General features: G+C 47.0%; 1 protein-coding gene across 1 annotated transcript; it reads left to right on the forward strand.

Moving 5' to 3' along the window:
* Nucleotides 1-1,428: 1,428 nt before the first annotated feature.
* Nucleotides 1,429-8,539, forward strand: LOC18424400 (uncharacterized). Its single transcript, XM_088845993.1, is given in 3 exon segments — nt 1,429-1,440; nt 6,057-6,973; nt 7,029-8,539. Coding segments are annotated over 3 exon segments (1,917 nt in total). The 3' UTR covers nt 8,017-8,539.
* The last annotated feature ends 3,918 nt before the right edge of the window (nt 8,540-12,457 follow it).

Below are 12,457 nucleotides of genomic sequence, written 5' to 3' on the forward strand. Positions count from 1 at the left end.
GGGCACGCTCGCACATGTGCTCGGACACTCGTGTGCACGTGTGAGGGTGCGTGGGGCACGCTTGCACGTGCGTGTCATGTGTTACGTGAGTGAACTGGGTGCAACCGGATGGGAACCGACGGTTCCACTCTAGAACCGGGCGGTTCCAGGGGCACGCTCGCACGTGTGCAGGTCTGAGTGTGCGCGGGGCACGCTTGCACGTGTGTGTGGGGCACGCTCGCACGTGTGCTCGGACACTCGTGTGCACGTGTGAGTGTGCGTGGGGCACGCTCGCACGTACGTGTCATGTGTTACGTGAGTGAACCGGGCTGAACTGGATGGGAACCGGCGGTTCCACCCTACAACTGGGTGCAACCGGATGGGAACCGACGGTTCCACTCTAGAACCGGGCGGTTCCCGGGGCACGCTCGCACGTGTGCACGTCTGCGTGTACGTGGGGCACGCTCGCATGTGTGCACGTGTGAGTGTGCGTGGGGCACGCTCGCACATGTGCTCGGACACTCGTGTGCACGTGTGAGGGTGCGTGGGGCACGCTTGCACGTGCGTGTCATGTGTTACGTGAGTGAACTGGGTGCAACCGGATGGGAACCGACGGTTCCACTCTAGAACCGGGCGGTTCCCGGGGCACGCTCGCACGTGTGCACGTCTGCGTGTACGTGGGGCACGCTCGCATGTGTGCACGTGTGAGTGTGCGTGGGGCACGCTCGCACATGTGCACGGACACTCGTGTGCACGTGTGAGGGTGCGTGGGGCACGCTTGCACGTGCGTGTCATGTGTTACGTGAGTGAACCGGGCAGAACCGGATGGGCACGCTCGCACGTGTGCACGTCTGAGTGTGCGTGGGGGCACGCTTGCACGTGTGTGTGGGGCACGCTTACACGTGTGCGTGGGGCACGCTCGCACGTGTGCTCGGACACTCGTGTGCAAGTGTGAGTGTGCGTGGGGCACGCACGCACGTACGTGTCATGTGTTACGTGAGTGAACCGGGCTGAACAGGATCGGAACCGGCGGTTCCACCCTAGAACTGGGTGCAACCGGATGGGAACCGACGGTTCCACTCTAGAACCGGGCGGTTCCCGGGGCACGCTCGCACGTGTGCACGTCTGAGTGTACGTGGGGCACGCTTGCACGTGTGCGTGGGCCACGCTCGCATGTGTGCACGTGTGAGTGTGCGTGGGGCACGCTCGCACGTGTGCTCGGACACTCGTGTGCACGTGTGAGGGTGCGTGGGGCACGCTCGCACGTGCGTGTCATGTGTTACGTGAGTGAACCGGGCTGAACCGGATGGGAACCGGCGGTTCCACCCTAGAACTGGGCGCAACCGGATGGGAACCGACGGTTCCACTCTAGAACCGAGCGGTTCCCGGTTTTCATTTCGAACCGGCATGGTCACACGTGTTTTCGAGTTGAACCGTGCTCTCGGACACATGTGTGCTCGTGTGAGTGTGCGTGGGGCATGCTCGTGTGAGTGTGCGTGTCATGTGTTACGTGAGTGAACCGGGCTGAACTGGATGGGAACCGGCCGTTCCACCCTAGAACTGGGCGAAACCGGAGGGGAACCGACGGTTCTACTCTAGAACCGGGCGGTTCCCGGGGCACGCTCGCACGTGTGCACGTCTGAGTGTGCGTGGGGCACGCTTGCACGTGTGTGTGGGGCACGCTTGCACGTGTGCATGGGGCACGCTCGCACGTGTGCTCGGACACTCGTGTGCACGTGTGAGTGTGCGTGGGGCACGCTCGCACGTACGTGTCATGTGTTACGTGAGTGAACCGGGCTGAACTGGATGGGAACCGGCGGTTCCACCCGAGAACTGCGCGCAACCGGATGGGAACCGACGGTTCCACTCTAGAATCTGACGGTCCACGGGGCACGCTTGCACGTGTGCACGTCTGAGTGTGCGTGGGGCACGCTCGCACGTGTGCACGTGGGGCACGCTCACACGTGTGCACGTGGGGCACGCTCGCACGTGTGCACGTGGGGCACGCTCGCACGTGTGCACGTGTGAGTGTGCGTGGGGCACGCTCGCACGTGTGCACGTGTGAGTGTGCATGGGGCACGCTCGCTCGTGTGCTCGGACACTCGTGTGCACGTGTGAGGGTGTGTGGGCCACGCTCGCACCTGCGTGTCATGTGTTACGTGAGTGAACCGGGCTGAACCAGATGGGAACCGGCGGTTCCACCCTAGAACTGGGCACAATCGGATGGGAACCGACGGTTCCACTCTAGAACCGGGCGGTTCCCGGTTTTCATTTGGAACCGGCATGGTCACGCGTGTTTTCGAGTCGAACCGTGCTCTCGGACACATGTGTGCGCGTGTGAGTGTGCGTGGGGCACGCTCGCACGTACGTGTCATGTGTTACGTGAGTGAACCGGGCTGAACTGGATGGGAACCGGCGGTTCCACCGTAGAACTGGGCGCAACCGGATGGGAACCGACGGTTCCACTCTAGAACCGGGCGGTTCCCGGGGCACGCTCGCACGTGTGCACGTCTGAGTGTGCGTGGGGCACGCTTGCACGTGTGCGTGGGGCACGCTCGCACGTGTGCTCGGACACTCGTGTGCACGTGTGAGTGCGCGTGGGGCACGCTCGCACGTACGTGTCATGTGTTACGTGAGTGAACCGGGCTGAACTGGATGGGAACCGGCGGTTCCACCCTAGAACTGGGTGCAACCGGATGGGAACCGACGGTTCCACTCTAGAACCGGGCGGTTCCTGGGGCACGCTCGCACGTGTGCACGTGTGAGTGTGCGTGGGGCACGCTTGCACGTGTGTGTGGGGCACGCTTGCACGTGTGCACGTGTGAGTGTGCGTGGGGCACGCTCGCACGTGTACTCGGACACTCGTGTGCACGTGTGAGGGTGCGTGGGGCACGCTCGCACGTGCGTGTCATGTGTTACGTGAGTGAACCGGGCTGAACCGGATGGGAACCGGCGGTTCCACCCTAGAACTGGGCGCAACCGGATGGGAACCGACGGTTCCACTCTAGAACCGGGCGGTTCCCAGTTTTCGTTTGGAACCGGCATGGTCACCCGTGTTTTCGAGTCGAACCGTGCTCTCGGACACATGTGTGCGCGTGTGAGTGTGCGTGGGGCATGCTCGCACGTGTGCTCGGACAAACGTGCGCACGTGTGAGTGTGTGTGGGGTACGCTCGCAAGTGCGCTCGGACACACGTGCGCACGTGTGAGTGTGCGTGGGGCACGCTCGCACGTGTGCTTCGACACACGTGTGCATGGGGGTGTGCGTGGGGCACGCTCGTACGTGTGCTCGGACACTCGTGTGCACGTGTGAGTGTGTGTGGGGCATGCTCGCACATACGTGTCATGTGTTACGTGAGTGAACCGGGCTGAACCGGATGGGAACCGGCGGTTCCACCCTAGAACTGGGCGCAACCGGATGGGAACCGACGGTTCCACTCTAGAATCGGGCGGTTCCCGGGGCACGCTCGCACGTGTGCACGTCTGAGTGTGCGTGGGGCACGCTTGCACGTGTGTGTGGGGCACGCTTGCACGTGTGTGTGGGGCACGCTTGCACGTGATCTCGGACACTCGTGTGCACGTGTGAGTGTGCGTGGGGCACGCTCGCACGTACGTGTCATGTGTTACGTGAGTGAACCGGATGGGAACCGGCGGTTCCACCCTAGAAATGGGCGCAACCAGATGGGAACCGACAGTTCCACTCTAGAACCTGGCGGTTCCCGAGGCATCCTCGCACGTGTGCACGTTTGAGTGTGCGTGGCCCTTGCACGTGTGTGTGGGGCACACTTGCACGTGTGCGTGGGGCACGCTCGCACGTGTGAGTGTGTGTGGGGCACGCTCGCACGTGTGCTCGGACACTCGTGTGCACGTGGGAGTGTGCGTGGGGCACGTGCGTGTCATGTGTTACGTGAGTGAACCGGATGGAAACCGGCGGTTCCACCCTAGAACTGGGCGCAACCGGATGGGAACCGACGGTTCCACTCTAGAACCAGGCGGTTCCCGATTTTCGTTTGGAACCGGCACGGTCACGCGTGTTTTCGAGTCGAACTGTGCTCTCGGACACATGTGTGCGCGTGTGAGTGTGTGTGGGGCATGCTCGCACGTGTGCTCGGACACACGTGCGCACGTGTGAGTGTGCGTGGGGCATGCTCGCAAGTGCGCTCGGACACACGTGTGCGCGTGTGAGTGTGCGTGGGGCACGCTCGCACGTGCGCTCCGACACACTTGTGCGCGTGTGAGTGTGCGTGAGGCACATTCGCATGTGCGCTCGGACACACGTGTGCACGTGTGAGTGTGCGTGGGGCACGCTCGCACATGCGCTCGGACACACGTGGGCACGTGTGAGTGTGCGTGGGGCACACTCGCACGTGCATGTCACGTGTTACGTGTGTGAACCGAGCTGAACCGGATGGGAACCGACGGTTCCACTTTAGAATCGGGCTGAACCAGATGGGAACCGGCGGTTCCACTCTAGAACCGGGCTGAACCAGATGGGAACCGGCGGTTCCACTCTAGAACCGAGTGGTTCTCGGTTTTCGGTTGGAACTAGCACGGGCATGCGTGTTTTTGAGTCGAACCGTGCGCTTGGATACACGTGTGCGCGTGTGAGTGTGCGTTAGGCACATTCGCATGTGCGCTCTGACACACGTGTGCACGTGTGAGTGTGTGTGGGGCACGCTCGCACGTGTGCTCGGACATACGTGTGCGCGTGTGAGTGTGCGTGGGGTACGCTCACACGTGCGCTCGGACACAGGTGTGCGCGTGTGAGTGTGTGTGGGGCATGCTCACACGTGCGTGTCATGTATTACGTGTGTGAACCGGGCTGAACCGGATGGGAACCGACGGTTCTACTCTAGAACCGGGCGAAACCGACGGTTCCACTCTAGAACCGGGCTAAACCGGATGGGAACCGGCGGCTCCACTCTAGAACCTGGCGGTTCCCGGTTTTCGGTTGGAACCGACACGGTCATGCGTGTTTTCGAGTCGAACCGTGCACTCGGACACATGTGTGCGCGTGTGAGTGTGCGTGAGGCACATTCGCATGTGCGCTCGGACACACGTGTGCACGTGGGAGTGTGCGTGGGGCACGCTTGCACGTGTGCTTGGACACATGTGTGCGCGTGTGAGTGGTGGGGCACGCTCGCACGTGCGCTCGGACACACGTGTGCCTGTGTGAGTGTGCGTGGGGCACGTTCACTCGTGCGTGTCATGTATTACGTGTGTGAACCGGGCTGAACCGGATGGGAACCGGCGGTTCCACTCTAGAACCGGGCGGAACCGGCGGTTCCACTCTAGAACCGGGCTTATTCGGATGGGAACCGGCGGTTCCACTCTAGAACCGGGCGGAACCGGCGGTTCCACTCTAGAACCGGGCTGAACCGGATGGGAACCGACGGTTAGATCGAAACCGGTCATTGGCCGGTTTCAATTTTGGGCAGTTAGGGTGATCAATTGGTATTTTAAAAATATATATATATATATATATATATATATATATATATATATATATATATAAATTCTAAACAATAAGAAATTTGATTTGTAATCCATTTTTGAATATTCTCTACATTATGGTAAATATTAAAAATTGTTTTTATGATTAATACTCACTTTTATATTTTTCTATTTTTTTTAAAAAAATTTAAAATAGTTATTGAAAAATATAAAATGGTTTAAAATCTCTTTTTCATTAAATTTTTATTTATATATTTTTCATATTTTAATAAATTTTTTTCTATCTTTTTTATTTTTTTCAACATATGTTTGAGTGTCTTGAATATGCAGGTTTAACGGTTAACCGTTAAACATCTTAGATGCCGGCGTATAATTAACGGTTCCGGTTAGCTTTGGGGAGCACTGATTCAGACTCATTTGAGTACCTCAACCCCAGGGCCCGATTAGCTTGGTCGAGGCGAACAGTTAAACATTTCCCTGGATATAATTTCCGGCGCAGCGACGGCGACCCGCACGCCGTTCTCCGGCCATCACGTAAGGCACCCTTTACCGGAAACATTGTTTTGAAAGGGGGGCACAAATCCATATCATTTGATTGAATCGATCACCATTGATAGAGTGAGAGGTGGATGATTTTCCAGGCCTTTTGCAGCATCACTTTGGCTTCAAGCCTCAAGTTAAATCGGCTCCCATGTCTGCTCGAAAATGCTCGAGCTCTGGTTTCAACATGGGCGGCTCTGTGAAATCACCGCCAGTTAGTCAAGGAACTGGTGAGGAATTTTTTGATTCCTCGAGTAACCGGAGTTGCCATGATCCGTCGGGCTCAGGGGTCTCTGATAATGTTTTTGGGCGCTCACCAATTTTCTCGAGCACCATGGAAAGTGGGTCTTCTTCTGGTTATGATCACTTCTGTCATTAGTTGGAGAGTCATTCTCAGTCATCCTTTCTGCCTGCTTATGATGAACCTGGTATTTCTAATGGGTTTCCTGGGTTGAAGATCCCTTGCATGGGTTCGAGCCCTATTGCAGTGTCTGATGATCTGCTTGGTGAAGTTGGTGAGAAGGAGGCTGATGCAAAAGGAATGGGAGAGGCTATGGCTTCTGATGATTTGATCCCTGGATTTGGAGTCAGCGATCCCCCGGAAAACAACAGGATGACTGCAGAGACAACTTGTCCGCAAGAGCTAAATATTTCTTCAAATAAATCAGTCCCAAATTTGTTAGATGATGATCCTTTTGTTGTTCTCAAATCAAATCCATCTCTTCCATATTCATCGTCTTCACGGTTATTCACAGATAACATTGGCATGCCGCCAAACTCACCAAGTAATGGGGTTGCATTTATGATGAATTTCCATTTCCAGGTGGTAAAAATAGAAAAGATAAGAGCCCATTGCAAACAGGACAACAGTCCAAAAGCCCCATTACTAAAGAAAAGCAGATCAACAAACTCATTGACATCGACAGGCCTACTGATTCTCATTGTTTTACTGGAAAAAGATGCTTCCACTCATCTACAGGTTCTTATGAAGCTGCTCCCCTGGTAGACACATCTTCTAAGACTGATGATGAGTATACCGAAGAGAGTGTTGATGATATATGGCTGACACTCGAATGAAATTCTTCTTTCCACATAACCTACTAGTGCTGCTCTCAAGGCCTTCTCCGCAGATTAAGCAAACACAAAGAAAGGTTAATGAGTGTTCTGCTTCCTCACAATCTTCTCCACAAGGTCAGTTTCCTAAAACAGTGACTGACTCCGAGAAGACTCCAGGAATACGGTTAATGATCGATGAATTGGAAGATTTTGCCATGGGAAAGCCTCAGACTTCAGCAGATGAACAAACTGATGCCATCTCAAGTGAAGAAGATGCAGAAACCAGTTCAGCTGCAGCAGCTCAAGAGCGAGAAGAGAGGGAGAGGCATGAAAGATTTGAGCGTGAAAGGGAGGAACCCGAGAGAGAGGAGAAAGAGAGAGAAACAACGAGAATAGAGACGGAGAAAGCTCGGTTGGTCGAAAGGGAGGCAGTTGAAAGGGTGGCTGCAGATAATAACCTGGAGGCCTTTTTTGGCACGGGTGTTACAAATACCTCTTATTCGGACTCTTAATTCTTTAGATTTCCATTTTTGGAGATGCTTCTCGGCAATGTTGGGAGTTTCAAGAAATTGACGGGGAAAGCTATGCTGGAAAGGCATCAACGCACAATGGAGCGTGTAGCAAAAGCTCTGGCTGAAAACAATGAACAGGACGTTCAGCTCCAGAGAGATCAAGCCGAGAGACATAGGATTGCAGAAACATTGGATTCGGCGATTAGACAGTGGACTTATGGAAAAGAAGGCAACCTGCGTGCTTTGCTTTCATCCTTGCAATATGTACTCTGGCCTGAATGTGGTTGGCAGCCTGTGCCATTGACAGATCTAATTACCGCTGTTTCTGTAAAGAAGGTTTATGTAAAAGCAACCCTATTTGTCCATCCTGATAAGGTGCAGTAGAAGGGCGCAAATATTCGACAGAAGTATATTGCCGAAAAGGTGTTTGACATCCTTAAGGATGCTTGAAACAAGTTCAATTCAGAGGAGCGATGATTTCCAATCTTTTTATTTTGAAATGCTGGGAGATGATGCTGGCTTGCTCTTGGAAGGTGTATAGTCCTGGTTTGGCAGTTCTCTTAGTGATTCACATTTGTGATGGGCTAGGCATGCACTGCACCCTCTCCTCTAATGTCTGGGAAGAGTAAGAAAGACTCAACTTTGTGCTTGCTGTAAATTGCTTATGTTCTCAGGATTATTTCTGTTGAGTATCATGGCTTGAGGCTTATGATGATATCAAAAGAAGAAAGAGAGGGCTTGAATCCTTGTACACACAATTATAAATCACGTGAAATGCTTATGGTGAATTCTGTTATTCCTTTTTGTTCCAAGATGATTGACATTGGCAGTTCTCACGCCCAAACTACAAAATCTCACTCTGCTCAATTACATGTAGCAGGTGGAGTTGTAAATGTCGTTTAAAACATTGTCAAGCAGTTCGCTTGGAACTTGAGGTGGAATGTTTGCGTACAACCCCCTCTTAATTTTTAATGGCTGAGATATTAAAAATTCATGGAAACTAAATGTTGGAAATTCACCCCACTTTTCCATGATTTCATTAGCGCTTTCTTCAGAGTTTTTTTTTTTTTGAAGTGTAAACGGCTGGAATGGAGCATAGGATGTTATGTTGAGGCACCAGTCCCCCAACCACCAATGCCCCAACCCCATTCATACTCAGAGCCATATTCATAGTGGCACTAAGTTGCTGGTGAAGATCTTCTTGATTACGACTTTAGAGTCCAAATCCGGAGGTTTATCTCTTTTCTCTCTCTATGTGCTATATTCTCGCATCGAGGCATTGAAGTTTTGGATTAAGGGGTTCCTTTCACATTAATGATTTGGTTTTTTTTTTTCCCTTATGAAATGTCCATCATGGTTGATTACTCCTAAATTAACCTTTAGTTTTTTTTTTGTTTTTTTGATAAAGATAAGGGTCTCGAAGAACCTATTCATCAGTCTTCCTTTACAATCGGTGAGAATGATTTAATTGAACCTAGTATACCAGATAGACCTAAAAGAATTAGAGCCCCACCTACCACTATAGAATAATATTATGCGTTTATGAATGAAGACAATTATTTTCCTTTGAGTGATGATACAATGGATGAACCTCAAAGCTACAGTGAAGCTACTAGCTTACATGACTTAGTTGAGTGAACTCAAGCTATAGCTGATAATCTTTATTCTGTTAAAAAGAATCAAGTTTGAGAGTTGGTTGGCCTCTCTAAAAACAGAAAAGTCATTGGTTTCAAATGAATCTTAAAGGAAAAACTTAATGCAAATGGATCCATATATATAATAAGGGATGTTGTATATAATCCCAAAAAATAAGGGATTTTGTTTGTAATATATTTTTTAGTGTTTTTTATCATCATAGCAAAAACTAGAAATTGTTTTGGCCATTAATATTTATTTTTGGAATTTTTCATCTTTTTTAAAAAATTTCAAAAATACCCCAAGGCACAAGTCGATTCTTTAAAATTCATTTTTTCATTAATTTTCATTTTCATTTGGATGTGCTTTGTTTAATCATTCTTTAAATATATTTTTCATATTTTATTAGAAGTTTTGTTGTTTTTTTTAAATATTTTTTTGACTGCTTAGGACTTTTCTGATTAGAACGATTGAATCGACCAGTTTACCAGTTAGGTTGGTTGAACCACTTCTTGGCCATATTTGGTTAACCGTTTCGGTTCGATTTTCCTATACTAGTCACCACATTTCCACGGATGGCACTAGTTAGCACTCCCACTTTTCCACAACCAATAATGATTTCTTAATGGGAGGGCTTTCTATGTGACCCCACCCACATATATGGTATATGTGCCCCCTGGTCTTAGCAGTCAAATTTGACCAGATGAATGAGATGGCTTGAATCACAATGTCACAAGCTAGCAGTTAACCGTTAGATATTGATCAGACAGCTCATAGTTTTTTAATTTTTAATTTTTATTTTTATTCTATAAATAATTTTGAAACAAAGTTTTGGGCATGCATAAATCTGATAGGGATGCACATGATAAAAATAATAAAAATTTCAAGTGATAAAAAATTATCATAATACCCTTGAAAAATTTTAGGGGTATTTTGATCATTTATTTTAACAGAAATTTTTGTTTTTTACTTCTATATTCGACCTAATTTAATGAGGGGAGGCCCAAAATTTCATCCAAAGATTTTTTATAGAAAAAAATAAAAAATAAAACAGTATTTGACATAACATTTTGGTAGCCGTTCTATTCAGATCGAATAGCTAAGAAGTGGGGCCACATATAACTTATATATTGTGGGGTCACATAGAAACATTTCCTTTTATTGGAATAATTTGTGGATTTGATGGTAATGGTTCTCGTCTTTTTTTGAAGGAAAATTGTTTTATGCGGGCTGAACCGCATTGCTACATATGCAGTCCAGAAAGTGTAAAGCATCCATCTTAAAGATGGATGCCAGTAGGTTTTCCATCTAAAAACAATGAAAATTAACGGACAAAATGTTTTCTTGCTAGAATTATTATTTTTAATTTTGAAAATTTATTTATTTTTTCATATTCATGATCTCCATTATAGAGATTATATGTCCTTAAAAATTAAGTCGTAAAATTCATCTCACATTTTTTTTTATTAAGACACCCGCATTCTAAATAAATTTATTAAGAAGCCCGCGTTTTTATACATGAGGGCTTGACCGCATAGAATCTACTTTAAAATTAAGGCAACAACAATGCGCAACCATATTGATTCGGTGTTGTTAGGACCAGACGGATGACTGTCTAATTGGACCGATATAGTAAATTAAAAAATTAACAAAAATATCTAGCAAATAAGGAAAAACGGGGGTAAACAAACAAAATCATGGGAAATGAGTAAAATGTGAGTCAATGATTCACGATATCTTCTATTAGATTTAAATGTTTAAATCTCTTCCGTGGTGAGTTTGTACTATTTTGAAAAATCAACATAATAAATAATAAATTACATAAAAGCATAAAAAAAAATCTCTAACATTAGAGGATCCATCCAATCATCCTTAAATTAAAATATCCCTAGTACAATAATAATATCAACTTTAAAATTCATTCAATTATTAAAAAAAAGAGTCAAAATTAAGAGAAGTCTTGCTCTGAGGCAATAGCAATGACTTTTGAATAGAGAGAATACAAAAAAAACGAGCATATAAAAACATTAAAAAAAAAAAAAAAAACCTAAAAAAGAACTATGTAAAAACACTCCACATAATGGATATTGGATTAAGATTGAATGATCACTAACTAATACATTCAAAGCTCTTTAGAAGATTTATTACAAAACTAAAATAAAAACGGATTCCAACAATAAATTTGCAATAAAAAAAGCGGCTTACTTGGGTTTCAAATGAGGATGGATTGATGGCTAGATTCACCGAGGAAAGTCCCCGGAGAAAGGTCCCAAGGACTATGGAGTTTTGGTCAAGAGAGAAAATTCCCCAAGTGAGTGCTTCCTTCCCTTCCTCTCTCTGAAAATTTTCATCTCTTATCGTGAATTGTATAATATGAGAGCTTTTATTTTGTTTTAAGGAGGTCGCAATTACTTTTAACCATCTTGTGAAATCCAATAGATAAAATTGTATCATAAGTTTCAAGAAATTTTATCTTAAACTTGTGCCCAAACGATGACACATTTTTAGCCACCCGATTTCAAATTTAATGGTTAATGATGATTGTGACATATTGTATCAAAAATAAATGGTTTCATTAAATGATCTCCTTTTCTAATTGTACACTATGAGGTCATTTATCTTTATTACTAGGAAATCACAAATGCTATTAGCCGTTGGATATTAAAATAGATGGTTTGGAGTGTGTTGCAAAGTTGTGAATTTTTTTTTGTTGAATTTTGAGACTAGTTAATGACTCATTCACAACAACCCATTTTAAAATCTGACAAATAAAAGTGATTGTCACATCTCGGTATGAAAAATAAAGGAAAATAGTTTGATAAGGATGTAGCCCTATCAAAATAAGTATCGCCTCACTTCGTAGCTCATCGAAAATTGCAATTCAAGGATTGGAAAATCTTTACATCGAACATATCGGCTTGAACATTATGGGTGTGAAAAAAATTTAAGATTTCAAGCTCTAAAAAATATTATGTATATAACAAATTATCTAGATTCTAGACAGTTCATTTCGCTCTAAAAATAAGTATTCAGAAATCCGTAAGATATGTAATATTTTTTGAGTTTCAAATTTTATAAGGGTATTGAAAATGGGTGCGGTTTGTATAAAGCTAGGCTCTAAACAATCAACGTTAAGTGGACCTTCAAATAGTATCGAGAAATGTGGTTTCAATACTAGAAATCTTTATGATAGTCTTAAAATATATTTTTCAACTTTAATTTTAAAATTTAAAGCTTCAAAAATAGTATAGATCGAGTATATCTATGAAAACATGAAAATCTT

Source organism: Amborella trichopoda, chromosome 9 (assembly GCF_054954075.1).
Source record: "Amborella trichopoda isolate Santa Cruz 75 chromosome 9, AtrichopodaSantaCruz75HAP2 v2.0, whole genome shotgun sequence".
NCBI lineage: Eukaryota > Viridiplantae > Streptophyta > Magnoliopsida > Amborellales > Amborellaceae > Amborella > Amborella trichopoda.